The sequence below is a fragment of the Marmota marmota genome, unplaced genomic scaffold (genome assembly GCF_001458135.2).
Source record: "Marmota marmota marmota unplaced genomic scaffold, marMar, whole genome shotgun sequence".
NCBI lineage: Eukaryota > Metazoa > Chordata > Mammalia > Rodentia > Sciuridae > Marmota > Marmota marmota.
Genome location: NW_025999842.1, coordinates 9,350,450 through 9,368,156, shown reverse-complemented (window position 1 = coordinate 9,368,156; position 17,707 = coordinate 9,350,450). Strand labels below are relative to the sequence as shown.

Below are 17,707 nucleotides of genomic sequence, written 5' to 3'. Positions count from 1 at the left end.
GAAACAGTTGTCTCTACCTCATTTGGGTTGTTCCACTTCTCTGCTCTAGTATTAATAAGTGAATATTCTGCTAAAGCCGAATTTTGTCCCTGTCTACTCTGTGATGCATTAGTACTATGTAAGAATTACATACAAAGTCGCATCACATACAAACTCACATCTCATTCAAAGACACAGTTCCAGCTATCTTCTCTCCTGCATCCGTTTTCTCTCTTGTAGATCATTCCCAAATAAAGAAAATGTTATTAAAAACCTTTTGATCCTATATTCCTCATCCAGCTATTACTCTATTTTACTGTTACTAAGCTAAACTCAAAATTTTTCTAAACATCCTCCTATTTACTGCCTCTCCCCGCTTTCACCAACTTTTTTTATTAGGAAAAAGCTCAAACACAGAAAAGTTGAAAGAATAGTCTACCAACGTGTAAAAGTTATTAAAAATGCATCTCATAAAAATATGTACTTCTACACAAATAAGCTTGATACCATTACCCTATTTGAAATACTTATATTGTATCCACATTGAGGTTCTCCCGTTTGTCAACATAAGTTTTTTTATTAGTCCGTTCACCCTTGGGATTCAATCAAGAGTCTAACTGGGAAGACCCAGGCCTTTTTTGAATATTTGTGCTACCACTGATTTAATCTAGGCATCTGAAATAACTGTAGGCTAGAAGTTGGGCCTAAAAATTTTAATTTTCAGGTTAAAACTTCTGTGTCAGAACAAAAGTTGATATTATACAATGTATGGCCTTTCCAGGATTAGTGTCAATTTTGGACACATGCTTACCTGACCTGATAGGTGATGCCTATATTAAGTCACTGAAGATTTGTGAAGTCTAATCATAAACAGCATTCAACCTTGAAACTCTTCAGTTGGCTTGTAAGATATTACACTTGCCCGATTTTCCTCTATTGGCTGCTGCTGCTCAGTCTTCTTTTGCCCACTCTTAATTTCCCTAAACGTTAATAAATTCATAGGCATGCCCCAGAGCTTGACTGTGGATTTATTACCTCAACATGGTTCAGTGCATGATATACATTTAGATTGCATGAACTCAGTAAGTGCATAGCAAAATTAAAGTAGGGTTACCTTTTCATCTCAGGAAATCTCTGCTTTCAGACATGTGAATTTGCTAGTCTTAAGACTAGTAATTTTATATCTTATACTGTAAGATGAGTGTTTTAAAGTTTTCTAAATTTCATCTGGTGCTCATCTGTCATCTGAAAGCTGCAGGAAACCATACTGTACATATTAATGGTGTCCTCATTAATACAACATGGGAGTACTGGGAAACCTGCCTCATGGCTGATGGCCTCAAAGAGGCAATAGATGAAAAATCCTTAAAATCATTTGTACATTGTTTCCCTAGATTTTTACTACCCATTGTTTAAAAACAATAAAAAAATGTAGTTGAGGGCTCTTTGGAGGAAAATGACTAGAATATCAGAAAAAGCCTGGGTTATTGCTTAAAGATAAATCATAGAAATTCATGCATTTCACAAACAGAAACTTGATTATCTTCATCATGTCCATTTGTTGGAGAATCTGCTTCATGCCCTGATTCCAGGATTTTGATAAAGTATTATTATTTTTTTTTTTTAGTTTACACTTTGTATATCACAAGTTATTAACTTTCAAGTTGACAGTACTGTTATGCCTATGCATAAGTGTTTACATTTTGATGAATAAGTTTTGGCATCTTTGAGGTGAAGACAGTAAGATACTATCCTGATCAATGCTACTGTGGTAATGAATGGTCTTTCTAAGGGGCTAGACACTTTCTGCTCTGGCTTGCAATTGATTATTTCTGGTACCCAGGGCTTCTATTTATTTTTTTAATAGCCTTGGGAACATTTTTAACAGTGTATTTGGGGGACAGATGATATTTCATATAGCAATTTTATGTTTTGTAGTTGGGTATGGGGGACAACACTTATAAATTTCATTAAAATCCATCTTGTTCCTAGATTTCTAAGGCATTTGTTATTTTAAACCCATATTAATATCCCCTTTTACACTCTAGAATTAATAATGTTCAGTTATATACTGAAATTGTTCTCAAAATATGCACAAAACCTGTAATTACATAGTTAATACTATGGTTTGCTAATGCAAACAGTTTTTCCTATACGTGGACCCCTTTTTCCCCAACAACACTGGCCTGGTAATTGTGGTATATTAGAAAAGTCCCAGAATTCTCTTGGAATAGAACATTAAACAATGAGCTTTATATATATATATATCTTTGTTTAAATATTTCTTAATGAGTTCTTTCCAAGGAAGACATCCAGATATCATTGCATCTTAATGTTAGTTTCCTTACCTCAGTTCTGTAAGTCTGGGACATGATTTGTATAGGCTTTACTGGATATAACACTCCATGACTGGTCATATGAAAGTAGAATATAATATTCTCTAATGTCTATAAGCATAAAGCCAAACAGCCTGAGACCTTGAAAGTTCTAAGACTAAAGGACATGGGGAGGCAGAGGAAGTTTTACCATAAGAAACAAACTTGCAGGATATTTATGTTATGACTTACTGTACAATATACCAGTGAGGAAAGCCAATGAAAGAAATAGAGGAACAAGGTACATTTGTAATGTATACCAATTACAAATACTTTACATTACTGGATAAAGAAATTTATTCTATTTAGACAGCATAAGTCCAAGAATGATTTGGTTTAGTGACTTTGTACAATGATAATTCATGAGAGGTTTTAGTTATAATGCAAGCATGTTTATTTGTTAGATTCTAAAATATTACAAAGATTCTTTGATATAAACCTGCTTGAGATTAAAATTCTACTTTCTGGTTAAACATCAAAAGGGAGGGCTACACATTGTCTTCTCAGCAGTCTCTAATGGCATGTAAATATGACTAGTAGTCTCCTTCTGCCCTTAAGGTACACGATACAACTGGCTTCATTCATTTGCATTCTAACAGCCTCCCCATGTTAGCCTTGCCACATGGTCAGTCTTCTGTTTGGTAGGTTTTATAAATCCTAAAAGTTCTAGTTCAGAAACAGCTCTAATAAACCGAGCACTGCAAATTCTAGCTAAGGAAATTGGCCATGTTCTATTTTTGACAAAAAGGTTAAAATTTCAATGTTAAAATATTAGTTTGCAAATTAATACATAGCTGAAAAACATTCTTCCTAAATTACACTATAAATCTTACTGGAAAACATTACATGTAATTAGAATCTATTGTCAATAAGACATTAATGGAAAGCACCCAAATCTAATTTTTCACATAGTATAAAAATTGCTACTTACGCCAGGGTGCAGTGGCGCACACCTGTAATCCCAGTGGCTCAGGAGGCTGAGACAGGAGGATCACAAGTTCAAAGTCAGCCTCAGCAACAGCAAGGTACTAAGTGGCTCAGTGAGACCCTGTCTCTAATAAAAATACAAAATAGGGCTGGGGATATGGCTCAGTGGATGAGTGCCCCTGAGTTCAGTCCCTGGTACCCCCCCGCCACCAAAAAAAATTGCTACTCCCCACAACTTCTAAAAGTACAATAGAAAAGTAGAAAATTCATTGGGGCTGGGGATGTGGCTCAAGCGGTAGTGCGCTCACCTAGCATGCGCGGGGCGCTGGGTTCAATCCTCAGCACTACATAAAAATAAAAGATGTTGTGTCCACTGAAAAACTAAAAAATAAATATTAAAAAAATTCTCTCTCTTAAAATTCAATAATGATGGTTTCTTTTTTTGGTAAACTTTGAAATAACATAAATTTGAAACCAAATAATATGGGTTTGACCTCATTGTAGATTAAATTCAGAATATTTACAAATTTAAGTTATTCTTAGAATGGTATGGTTAATATTAACATGTCCTTATGAATCTACAATATAGACCTGGAGAAACTAAACCTTATTTTTTGAGGCTGGGGATTAAACTCTTGTCCTCTTGCATGCTAAACTCATGTTTTACCTCTACGCCTGAGAAACTATAAACTTACACTCTATAGCTGGACATTGTGAAATTGATTTTAAAAGGATACTGGATAATTTCATTCATCTCTTCTGTAGTTGCAGAATTTGATTCCATCTTTTCAGCAGCTGTCACAACTGTTGCAAAAGCCTTTTGAGTACATAAGACAGAAGAAAATAAAAATCTCTACAGTTGCCAAATATCTTTTACTACACTTCCTTTGATGGTACTATAATTAAGCCAGGCTTAATAATACTGTTGCTGCTGCTGATAGCTAGCACATTTCTTTTTTCTTTATACCAAATTTCAGATTTTCAGAATTATACTCCATGATCATTTTAAATCAGTTATACATTAAAAGAGTACAAGGTAATGACTCCTTAATAATTTTGTTTCTAAGAACTAAGAAGTAGGCAAAGAAAAACAAGAAACAAAGCAAATTAATGTTAAAAGGCAGAGTCCTGTATCCTCTACTCCCAAATCTCCCTTAACCCAGGAAAATGGAAAATGCCTATTTTTCTTGGAAGCAGCTAATTGTGGATACTTTTTACTGATGATATAGAGCCTTCAAAAGAGTTAAGATCTTTGTAATACTATGCTGAGGAGGGAAAAAAAAAAGTTATTTTAAAGAATAACAAGAGTTGTCCATTTCCTTGCCAAGTATTCCCTTTTTTTTTTTTTAAAGAGAGAGAGAATTTTAATATTTATTTATTTATTTTTTAGTTTTCGGCGGACACAGCATCTTTGCTTGTATGTGGTGCTGAGGATCAAACCTGGGCCGCACGCATGCCAGGCGAGCACGCTACCGCTTGAGCCACCATCCCCAACCCCGCCAAGTATTCCTTATATTTCCTGATTGCTAAATCTATTGCACAATCATTCCAATTTTTTTTTCATGAAAGTAAGGAAATGCTAGTTAATACTATATTTTGTGGAATACCATAGAACTGACCTAACTGCTTAGCTTTGCTTAAATGCTAAGTACTAAGGTTAGATCACATACTTATTTTGACCTGGCATGAATATAGAATTGGCTTCATTTGAAGAATGAAGGATCAGAGAGCAGGAGATTTGGAGTGAGGATTGCTGAGCAGCTATTTCCTAAAGAACTTTTGAAGTATGAGGCAATTTATGCTTTCCAAATAAAACCAAGGCATTAAAAAAGGTAAAAGATGAGCTTGAAAGTATAAAAATATTCTACATATTCTATATACAGCTTTCTCTTTTCTCTCTGACCTACCTCTGACCAGTCCACAAGGTTGATTAGCCTGCTACACTCCAGGTGCAGTTTATAAGCTATGCAGATGTCAGGGGCAATATTTGGAATGCAGCCTTCTTCACTTTTCAGTGCTTCATTCTAAAAAATAAGTGAAGTAAGGTAACCGCCTTTAAGAAAGGATAAAGAACAAAATCTGATTACTAGTAAACCCCTCCTAACTTAAATTTAGTAAATTAGTAAGTGGAATCTTGGTTTTCTTTATTTAGTGAATGAACTCTTCAATAATTGTTAGCTAGTTCTTATTTAGGTTCAGGTCTGGGTCATAATACCTCCAACTCCTAGTTACTAGAGAAACAGTCCCAGGATGAGTACAAGCACATTTTTCACTTTAATCTTAAGTTATTTTCCAAGACCACAGTGCATTTCTAACTGTATAAAGTTTAAAGAACTCTTTGGGAATATTCATTAAAATGACTCTCAACATTTGCAATTAGCTTAATTTAGCAATTTTTACATTGTATTAATAAATATCAACATTTCACTACTAGGGATATAAGTCATCTCTCAAAAGACAGTTCTCAACAATGCATATCATTCTGTAGAAACCACCTGTTTTTTCAACATATTTGAAATTATGGTTCTTTATTAAGAAACAAAATCTCACATACATGAGCTGCACAGGATAGCCTACCTTCCCAAATGCTACTGAAATCATACTTTTCTTTTGTGAGCTACTACTAGCAAAGAAGATAAACTTTGTAAGTTTTACATTTGTGATTTATATATCAAAAATAATTGTGATTATTATTGTTCTTTAAATATGAAATTATCCATGCTTTCTACTACCACCAACCCTGAGCTACTTATTCTCTGCTCATTAAAACAGAACTGAAAACTTGCAATATTTTTGTGGCAATGTAGTCTTGGCCTAAGCTCAGCTGTGAGAGATCAGAATCTGCTTCTTACCTTTATATAAAAATAAGGATTATTCAGTGCAGTGTGGAGGGCGATACGTGGAGCAGCATTTAAGTGCTCACGAAGAGTGTGGGCAGCACTGAAGTACACCACCTCGTGCAGAGGCTGAGTCTCAGGAGGCAGAAGGTATTCTCTGAAACATTCCGAGTCAGGTTATCAGCTTTTAGGTTAGCATAGGTTTATTTTTAATAACAGTTTTGTCAATCCTCTATGAAGGGACTGAACAATTTATTAAAAAGCAAAATCAACAGCAAAAGAAACAAAATTCAAGTATTGGATCCAGGGCAAAAATCCATGTAATACTTTTAAACACTACTTCTAGGTTGTTTACAATACAAGAAACTACATATCTCAATTCTGAATTAAATCTTCAGAAACAAATGAACATATATTATATTTCTTCTCACTTTAAAGTGGAATTTCTTAAAATATTAACAAATTTCTTAAATTAAAAATTATTCAGAAAACTGAGGTATCCATTCTCTAACACAGCAAGCATTTGGCTTTTTTGGCAATGTTATACACAGCCTCAAGCCTGGAATTAATTTGAGGAAATTCATTTTGGATCACAAAAAATATTTTAGTTGATATCTTTCAAGGAAAGAGTTACTATATACTATGATTAATTTTTACTTTAGCATCAGTAAAGGCTGCTAAAATTTTAGTTTCAGTGTGTTAAAAAAACTTCAATAAAATATCAATTGTTAAAAAAGCCACATTATCTCAGAATTCTTTAATTTTTCACTTACAAGCTAGATGGCAAATCAATTTTAATAAAATCTAAACTTTAAAAATAAGGCATTAAAAGGTTTACTTTGAATGTATGAGCCTAGGCCAGACACAATGGTGCAAGCCTGTAATCCCAGTGGCTCAGGATGCTGAGGCAGGAGGATCTCAAGTTCAAAGCCAGCCTCAGCAAAAGTGAGGTGCTAAGCAACTCAGTGAGAATCTGTCTCAAAATAAAATACAAAATAGGGCCGGGCATGTGGCTCAGTGATCAAATGCCCCTGAGTTTAATCCCTGGCCCTGGTACCTCTCCCCAAAAAAGTATGAGCCTATCAGCTGGTCTGTGACATGACAGTAACATTATTCTTAGGTGGCCTGGAGAGTAGTGAACTGGAATGGAGCTTTGGCATACACAATCGAAAACAGTAATAAGCTACGAACTAGATTAGTTAACTCACATGCCTTCATAAAGAAGATTCCCAGGGCTTAATTCAGTCCTGAGCTTAAAGTCTGTTAGCCACATTACAGACTGTGTCAGATCTTTTGCAATTAGTGTAGGCAGAGCAAATCAAGCAGCTACCCTAGTTCAGCCACAGGAGATGTTATTTCTCCTCTCCTGGAATAATGAAATAATTTCTCTTCTTCCTAACTTTCTGTCCTCCTTTTGGAAAAGTTACCACACTTCCTAGAAAAGCCTTCTATATTTGCTCTACTCTGGTTAGGTCAGTGGTTTTGAAAAAAGATAGGAAGCAAAAGGACATTCAACATGCACATCATTCCTCACCATCTCTCTCCTCCTTTCTCAAGAGCTCCTGACCTACTCATCCCATTTCTAGGTGCTGTTCCTTCTCCAGAGTCCACTGGAACAAAACCCATTTGCAAAGAGTATGATTTTGACTTGATCCTCACTAAAGACTAACATTTTACTATCTCAATTACTCAAGACTGAGTTAAATTCGCTGAGAAAATGACTTCTGTGATGCTGACTGCCTCCTTGGATGGCTAGTTACCAATTTGTAATTACTGACCATATAAACTCTTCCTATACCAATTTCATACACTTACTCCCAAACATTATCATGGCTATCACTAAAAGACCTTGCTGAAGTTCCTGCTAAGTAATAAAGACTGGATATTTAACAAGGCAATTGGATAGAGATGATTATAGAAACTCAAATTACTGTCTTACATTTGTACTTCCGTTCCTTTTCCTGTTTTCAAGTAATGTTTAAAAACTCAGACAAATACCAAGTCAAAACACCTTTTCGAGATTCTCAAAGAATCTCCATCAAAAGGAAAATTTTGTTTCCACTAGGTTACATTCATTGAATAATAGTAATACACCAGCACCATACACAGGAATTTTTGTCCAACTGTATACTTGGGGATTGGCATAAAAATGCCATTGCTTGGGCAACTGATTTGCTTTGATAAGAAAGAAGCAATGAATCTGGCACCAGAATACTTCGTGATGTTCATCTGGATTTAGGTTAGAGTTTACAACAAATGTTAGACCTTTCCTCAAAGAGATACCTCTGAGGGAACTGTTAAGATTTTTATCAACAAGGGCTATAAAGTCAAAGCTTGATTTTGGTGAAAATAGCAACTTAGAAAGTGGCAGCTTTTTTTTTCTTAATTCTTTGCATTTGGCAACTTAATCTCAGATCTGTCAGTATTTTTGCCAAGAGATGTTCCTGATCTACTGTGAACCTACCATCTCCTTAAGTCAATGGCTTATATTCTCCAGAACTCCAAACTCTATTCAAACATCTGTAGTGTTCTCCTTCAAGGCAATGTGCAGAAATGGGGAGGGCCTTTTGGCAGATGTCAGGAGATTAGGACTATGTGACACAGGTAGCCATACCTTTCTCTGGGCTTTAGCTGATATATGATTCCCCACTTCCTTTTAGTTTACAATCCTAATCTCTTTTTATGATAGAAAATCTTAGTAAAGATAATAAATTCTTATAGAATATTTTGTAGTTTTACAACAGAACACATTTCAATCATGCTCAGCATTATTTCAATAACTAACTGTTCAGAAACATTAAAAAGTCAGGCATATTAGGTCAAAGATCATGAAAGGGGGAATGGATGGTTTTACTTCACAGCCTACGATTTGGAACTTGTAAGAACTCAGGAAACTGACGTCTGGCTTACAGATGATTCTAAATCACATGGAAAAATTCTTAGTCACAACTTGGCGAAAGGGAAGAGTCAAGAGCTTGGGGATAGAAACTATAAGAACAGAAAACCTCATAGGGCAGTTACCTCTATCAGTTCTAAAATGAAATTCTTGACCAGTACGTCAGTTCAATATTGGAGTGCATCATTTTGTTATGATACATTTCTCTCTCTCTTGTCTTTATATATGACAGCAGAATGAATTACAGTTCATATGACACATTTCTCTTTAACCTTCTGCTTGTCATAATTTTGCCACTTTCATAGCATTAATAAATTCTTCCCAATAACTAGAAACAATGATTCTGGCCCCATGATCTTAGAAAACGGAGACATCACTTTTTGGAAAAGCATGTTTATCTGTCAGAAAATCACTGTGTTCAATAACCGAGCAGCTGTTTTTTCCAGTACTTTTTTTCTGTTTAGTGAGTAATGTATGAACTGCCATTAAAAAATAATAAACTGATAATTATTTTTCTCTTTTTAACTATTAAATCATTTCCTTTTGTATACCTTTTTCTTTCTTTTCTTTTCTTCTTCTTCTTCTTTTTTTTTTAAAAGCATGAACCATAAAGCTGGCTTCTGGGCAATCCATGATTCAGAATAATCTGGATTTCCCAAGAAGGAATCATTGTAAAATAAATGGTTGATTGGTAGACTTCTGCATTTACTAAGTAGATGCCTCAACATGAATTTAATGCCGATTGTAGTTGCACTGTCTTTAGAATTAGACAAAATGGAGCAGCATGGGTAGCTTGCTCAGCCTTTTTTCTGGGTTTGGCCCAAATCCAACATTCAGTACTAGTAAAGGTATAGCAATGCTGAAGTGTAATATAAACACTTTGTTATTAGAAAGGGGAAAACACTTTCTAACTCCCTGACTCTTCCCACCTGGCCTAATAAACTAAAAATTAAACTTAAACTGGTGTTCTTGAACCGACAGTAAAGAATAAGCTAAGTCATTTGATTAGGTATTTTAATAACAAACAAACAAACAAACAAATAAAAAAAAGGAATTGAAATTAAAATTCTACACTGGCCAGGAGAAAAAGAATCCTGGATTGGTGATGGACAGCTATTATGCCAGTATTATTTAAAAAAATAGCATGACTCATAAAAATAGCTAGAGACTCACCTCACCAGACAGTCAATGAAGTTCACAACTTTTTCTCTGAGTACTTCAAACCTGGTTTGCTTCTTACTTGTTCTTCTCAACTCCTTCATTTCCAATAAGGACTAAAAGGTGAAAGAATACCTTTCATGGTGATTCTGAGATAGAAAATTTTTCAGAGGGATCTCTGCTACTCAGGTGGAGATAGCTGATGCCCTTTGCTTAAGGAGGATATACAGATCAAAATGGGTGTTACTTTTTTATTTGTAGGGTCTAGCAAGAATCTCTCCTCTCAGATGTACTGCTTTAAATATACATCAGTGGGTTTTCAGGGAGAGAGGAAAGGGCAGTTCACTTTATTAGTAAGTTGTGTAGCAGAGTGCTCACTATTCACAACACATTAGTTCAAAGAAGAAAGGGAAAAAGAAAAGGAGGAAGAGATGAGGAAGAAGAGAACTATCATTACCATGACCTTGCATAAAGCCATACTAACAGAATAGATTCCATGTGTTTTCTTGTGAAGAATGAAACTTCATACTACATTTGTCTAACTTGGTATCATGGTAGAGAAAATTCTTCATTTTGACAATCAAGATCCTAAAGTTAGAACTATCTGAAAAAGAATATATTGCGGCTGGGGTTGTGGCTCAGCAGTAGAATACTCGCCAGCACATGTGAAGCACCACATATAAATAAATAAAATAAAGGTATTATATCTACCTCCAACTAAACAAACAACCTTTTTTTACAAAAGAATATTTTGGACATACTGTAGCTCAATTTGTGTTCTATATTATGAATATGCATGAAAAAACTAAAATAAATATCTAAAACTAATGAGTTAGGCTCTTTTGAATCTTTCAGTTTGATCAAACAGAAAAATAAATTCACCAGATAAATAATCAGATTCTTTTTGGGGGGGGGCAACCATGCTTCCACATTTCCCTTGTTGCTAGTTAATTCTGTTTCTCTGAGTCTATTGGAACAGTTTCCACCTAGTTGACTAGTAAATTGCAGAGTGTACAAGTGCAGTTGAGGATGGCAGTAGGATAAACAGGATGTTTGATTTATAAGTGAGTTACAAAGTCTGCATTGTTCCTGGCTGTGGTTTAAAATGAAAACAAAAACATCCAGACAAATCTAGAGGACAAAGTGAAAAAGGGGAACATGACATGATGCAGCTAAAAGGAAAAAAAAAAAAGAGATCTGACCTTCTGAAGATGATAGAGATCTGTCTTCTGAAGGCCCTTTGGCTGTGACCCAGAAGCATCTTCTTCCTCTTTGGCATCTGCTTTTAATACAAAACAAATAATATAGCAATTAGTGCAAATCCAAGACAAGAGAACAGTTGTACTAATCCAAAGGAAGTAAGATTTTCACCCATTTCTTTTTTTCAAATGTGGCAAGGGATCAAGGTTCCATCATATAAATGATATTTCTGCCAGAAACTGAAGGTCAATAAATGTTTCGTAATTTATGCTGTAGCAAGGTTTTTAAAACCTAGCTACTGAATTTAAAGTGTTACCATAATGAAAACAAAGCAATGAAACCAAACTCCCCTCAAATCAACAGCAGAAAGTCTCAAATATTTGTGCTATTATAAATACCTTTGTTAAAAATCATACAAACTTTAACCATTTTCCTTTGACTATATCAAGATTGTAAACAATATAATCTACAACCTGACAAATCTGGTTTTCAACCACCCAATTCACTATTTTTAATATAACATTGAGTATAAAGAGGGTAGTATGCAAAAGTTGCGAAATAATCCACTAACCAGTAATTGTACAACTGCTCCTGTAGAGCATGAAGTTCTGATACCTTCTTCCAAGTGCGGGTATGTTTTGGGAACCTGACACTTGCATGACACATGACCCAAATCTTACGACAGAAGGATGTAGCTACAGAATATATATGATTCTGAAAGAAATTTCTTTTAGCTATAAATAATTCCTTGCTCAAGGAAGATACTAGGTTAAAACAGCTATTAAATTCTTTATTACATTTTATTAACATGTAGCTGTCTTAAAAATAGAGCTGATATAATTTTCTGCCCTACTTAACCCTCCCTAACTGATAAGGAGCCAGAGATAGCATATAGTCAAATATTTCTATTTATTTAATGTGGGGAGTTTGAATTACACTTTGTTACTAATGTTAACTTATTACTAAAAATTCAAGCCATTTCTTCAAGAGAGTGGTTTAGCTATAATTTGTAAAATTCTTTATTCTTTTTAAATTATTTTTATTTTGGGGGGTCCTGGGGATTAAACTTGGGCACTTGACAATTGAGCCACATGTCCAGCCCAATTTTGTATTTTATTTAGAGACAGGGTCTCACTAAGTTGCTTTGTACCTCTCCATTGCTAAGGCTGGCTTTGAACTCGAGATCCTCCTGTCTCAGCCTCCTGAGCCACTGGGATTATAAGTGTGCATCAATGCACCCGGTGCAAATTCTTAATAGGGTTCTAATCATCTTAATCTTCAAACTTCCCATTTGAAAAAATTACATTCCTTTATATAGTGCTAGAATATCACAGACTTTATTCACTAGATTGAAAGTTACCTAATTTATCTTATATTCTTCTAGGTTTTTTGCCCTGTCTGTGTCCGTAAGGGTGGCCTCTCTCTGCGCATTAAATTTATGAATTGGTGAGAAAAAAAACAAAACAAACAATAAGCTGGGCTGTGAAGAGAAGTGAGCTATTTAGTCTGGGTGCTGCCACTAGGTAGATGTGCAGCCTCAAACAAGTTATTGTCTTCATGGACTTCAGTTTTGATTTCAATTTGACTAAATTCTCTTAACTTCTTGCTCTTGAAATTTCCATGGTCTGAAAAGTGGTTCAGATTATGCTATGGTGGTGAGAGAAATATAGGATGTGGAGGAACCCCTTTAATGCCCATGGAAAACTTCCTCACTCTGTCTATATCTGCCACTCTAGTCAGGGAAATTTTTGCTTTCATCTTCTAGAACTGAGCACCCATCAGGTGCTTTGTACTAGAGCTATAGGCAGACATGGAAAGATTTCCTGCAAAAAATGCTTTCTAAACCTAAAAGATTTTTTCTTGCCAGTACTGGGAATTGAACTCAGGGTCTTACACATATAAGGCAAGCAATCTACCACTGAGCTATATCCTCAGCACCCCCAGCCCTAAATCCAAAAGATTTTCAACACGAAGAAATACTTGGGAAACATAAAAGGATTAAAATGGATATTCCAATTAAGATATCTTCACCATGCCATCTCTATATGCTTGTAAATACCCAACTACCTCCTTCCCCATATTTCATTAAAAACTTCACCTTAATAGGGGAAAAGTAAAAGTTACATAACCCATATTTTTCCTAGCACCATGTGCTGGTGCTAGAAATAGAGCAAGATAAAGCCCAGGAAAAGTTACTTATCAGTATCAATCTGTGGGTCCCATTAGAACACAGAAGACCTGAAGCACTAGGGAACAGAACATGACTACCTACCTACACATAGTCAGGAACCCCAAGTATTCAGAAAATATAAATAATCATGTCACAGTCACCAAAAATAAAAGAAACTCTGAACCTCCAACACTGAGGAGTGCCAGGTTGTCTCAGTTCATTTAGGACTGAAAGATTCAAGGTTCTGTAAATCCGATTAAAGCAAGCCCCGTGCATATTTGGTAATCAGCATACTAATGAGCCTCACTGCTGTGAAAGCAGTTCATAGCTATTAATTTTTCAGGCTTACAAATGATTTATGCAGTCTTTTTGAAATCTATAAAGAATATGATGAAATGTTTAAGAAAAAACATCTAAAAGGAGTCATCAATAGTGATGCCCTGCTACTCTCTAATCTTTTCCATTTCTTTTTGTTGCTTTTTTAAAGACAAGTCCTCCAAACTGTGTGTGTGAAGAAAAATAAAATTTTCCTGCCTGTTTGATACTCTTCATTGATTAAACCAAATCTAGAAGGGAAGCATTTGGTTAAGATGTGACATTCTCAGGCCTGGTATACTGAATGATCAAGAACTATTTTATCTCTTCATCTCTCAGCATATCAGGAGGGGTTTTCCATGTCCTTTTGGTTAAATGACTATCACAACCAGTAGAGTTGGCAGGATATTATACTCTCACCATCAAGGCTCTGAAACTGGGCCAGGAACTCCTCTATTCTCTTTGCTGTGCTGCCAAGCTGCTTTTCAGAAGAGGATTTAAAAACCTTGAAACATTTCTGAAGTATGGTCATCAGATCATCCTTTGCCAACATCCTAGAAAAGAATCAGTGAAAGAAAATGTAATATAACTGCAAAATTTAAAAAATTCAAAAATATTTTCTCTATATTAAATGTTTCTGTTTAGAAGAAAATGGTGTAAGTTCTTCCTTAGTAGCTACTGACGTTTTTGGGGAGAGATTTTCTTCAATGCTTGCTTTTGCAGAGCTGGGGATCCAACCCAAGGCCTTGTGCATGCTACGCAAGCCCTCTACCATTGAGTTACATCTCTTGCTTCAATTTTCTTCAACACATGTGACATTCAGAAGTACTCTTGAAGAGTTCTCATCATAATACTTGGCTTTGAAAATATACAGAAATCTGGGTTCACAACCTAGCTTTGACACATACTATGTTTGTAATGGTAGTATGAATTTAGTAATACGGAGTGAGTTTACTATACACCTCTGATCCTAGGTTTATTTTCTTGTCATATTTTGCATGTTAGATGGAGACTTAAATGCATTTCAAGAATCCAGTATGGCAACTAGGACACTTAAGACATTTTATGTTAAGTTTCCTTTTCTTTCTGATGTAAATGTACACAGAATTCAAGAATTTCTACTGAAGATCTGACTTGCTAAATGCAAGCTTGCTTCAAATGACCAAAAATATAAGTATCACTATCATTTTTCTAATTATTACCATTTAAACTGTATTTTAATCTCCTAAGGACTTTACAAATCAGCCAGCAAATCCTCTGAACTTTAAACAAATCTTTGTTAGAAATGGAGAGTGACGGGTTGGGGTTGTGGCTCAGTGGTAGAGTGCTTGCCTAGCATGGGTGAGGCGCTGGGTCCAATTCTTAGCACCACATATGAATAAATGAAAAAAAGTCCATCAACAACTATAAAATATTTTAAAAAGAAAGAAAATAATAATAATAAAAAAAGAAATGGAGAGTAAATACAGATAATCTAAAATTAGGATCCTGTTCTCAGAGTCATCATTTACAGGATTTCTCCATTAAGACTGTACTCAAATAACATCATCAAATGGAGCCAGGGTCAATACTAGTAATTATTAAGTGGTTGCATTACACAAGTATATAAATGATGTAAGGTTACAATTATTAAGATTAAGATCTAATATTAACCATAAAGACACAGTCAAATCCAGAATATGGTCATTTTGTAAAATAAACTTAAGTTTACAGAAACTGGTAGGGGTAGACAAAAAATTTTCCACAGTGTTAAGAAATAGCATAAAATATTCTCTTCTTTCTACAACAATTATCTAAAGCATAATCTTTTATCTGTGAATGAAAGACAGCTAATAGGTCAAAGAAAAATAGGCTAAGACATTTCATTCTTGATTACCCTAGAGATTAATTAAAGTTTCTTGCTTTCTATTGGTCCGATGAAATTAAACTGTTAAGAGAGTTAACTCAAAGCATTTGAACAATCCATTATACCTGAGCTTTAGCCTTAATCTAATAGACAAAGTCAGTATTTCCAGTGTCCAAGGATTCAAAGGCACTGGCTTGTTTGGAGGGGAGCAGAAGATGAAGTAATGCTGGAGGTCTAACCTATATCAGTAATACATTGAGGATTAACTTCCCAGCTATACACTGCCACATTTCTCCTCCACTTTGAGATACAAACAAAGGAACATGGAGGAAGGTCAAGTCTAGTCTATTATTAATCTTCAGTATGCAAAACCAAAAAAAGGTATTATGTCATATAATTTTGAAAACAGGCAAACTTTTGTAGTCATAACTTCTAATGTGCATTTGACTGAAAGAGGCAGATCTTTTACCTCAGATGTAAACTTTCTGAGATTCAGATATTTGTTACTCCTCTTACTGTTAGCCTAAGATTATGTTCTTTTTTTCTTCCTTCCGTGGTAGTAAGGATTGAATCCAGTGCTTTGCACATGCTAGACAAGTACTCTACCACTGAACTATACATATCCTAGCCTTTTAAATTTTCAGACAAGGTCTTACTAAGTAAACCAGGCTGGCTTTAAATCTGCCATCCTCTGGCCTCTGTCTCCCAAGTAGCTGGAATTATAGGAGTGCACCACCCTGCCCAACTAAGATTATGTTCTTACTATTTCCAGAGTACTAGAAGATCTTATACCTTTTCAAGTACCTACTGGTTTCACACAAAACAAGATTTAATCTAAAGCTAATTAGAAATAATAATTTAATCAACCCCAAAGAGTTATTAGTTAAAATCTTTTCCAGTAAAATTATACACACACAGAATCAACAAAGGTATCTATTCTCATTTCTATTATTCAATATCATTCTGGACTCCAGTCACTATAGTAAATTAAAAGAAGCAAGTAGTTCAAAGAATAAAAAGGAAGATGAAATTTATTAGTTGCATATGATGTGACCACCTGTACAGTGATAAAATCTAAGTACGATAAAAATATTAGAGTAAAGGGGTGGGTGAAAAAAAGATAAATGTGTGTGGGTGTGTAAACATCCATATACACATAAGTAATACCTATATATTAAACTATGTAATGGAAAAAACAACATATTCAAAATGGCCTCAAAAACTGAAATGTGCCAGGAAGGTCATATCTTGATTCTTTCTGAAGACTTCATTCCTTCTCACTGAGACTCACCCATGCGAAATATAAGTGAGGAAGTAAGATCATCAACTAAATCTAAAGGAAGATGAGATGAACATGAATCTTCTCAGCCAGTTGAGCCTATGGTTGCTCAGCAGTATGGTGATGAACAACCTCAATAATAGGAGCCACAAACTTAAAGTCAGGATATTATACCAGGTAGGAGAGAAAATATGACGGAAAACCTGAGGTTCAGCAGTCTGACCTGGAAGCTGAACTCCAGGATCGGTCTAAGCCAAAGACTGGAAGTAAACAAAAAAATAATCTTGATGTCAAGAGGGGAGTCTGTATCAGACTTAGAGCCCACTAAAATGCCAGAAGCAGGTAATGAAAAAATCAGACAGTTAAATGAAGATGGGCTGAAAAAATGCAAACTGTTCTTATATTGGTTAACCAACTTGGAATTCTTTTAGTTTTACAGTTTTCTTAAAAAAAAAAAAAAAAAAAAGCAACAAAAATTGGAATATCCAGCAATATACACTAGAGCAAAATGTTTCAGACCTATAAAGTTATGAAAGCTCTGAATAAACGATTAACAGTTTAAGTTCTAATATTCAATATTATCAGATACAAATCATTCCAAATCAATCTACATTCTACCATTGTGTGAAACAAAATTCTGGTGGGTATATTTTAATATATTTTTTTTTTTTTTAGAGAGGGAGAGAGAGAGAGAGAGAGAGAGAGAGAGAGAGAGAGAGAGAGAG

At 34.9% G+C, this 17,707-nt stretch overlaps 1 protein-coding gene across 4 annotated transcripts in view; it reads right to left on the bottom strand.

Moving 5' to 3' along the window:
- Nucleotides 1–2,730: 2,730 nt before the first annotated feature.
- The window catches only part of Orc3 (origin recognition complex subunit 3), a 55,611-nt gene continuing 40,634 nt past the window's right edge, over nt 2,731–17,707 (bottom strand). For 3 of the 4 annotated variants that reach the window (XM_015499240.2, XM_015499223.2, XM_048806582.1), the window contains exons 14-20: nt 14,278–14,411; nt 11,375–11,454; nt 10,188–10,288; nt 6,134–6,275; nt 5,189–5,305; nt 4,019–4,098; nt 2,731–3,052 (exon numbers count right to left, since the gene is read on the bottom strand). In XM_015499240.2, coding sequence (XP_015354726.1) covers nt 2,947–3,052; nt 4,019–4,098; nt 5,189–5,305; nt 6,134–6,275; nt 10,188–10,288; nt 11,375–11,454; nt 14,278–14,411 — 760 coding nt within the window. In that variant the 3' untranslated portion in view covers nt 2,731–2,946. The remainder of the gene's footprint in view (nt 3,053–4,018; nt 4,099–5,188; nt 5,306–6,133; nt 6,276–10,187; nt 10,289–11,374; nt 11,455–14,277; nt 14,412–17,707) is intronic. The other variant, XM_015499247.2, reaches the window with a different exon arrangement.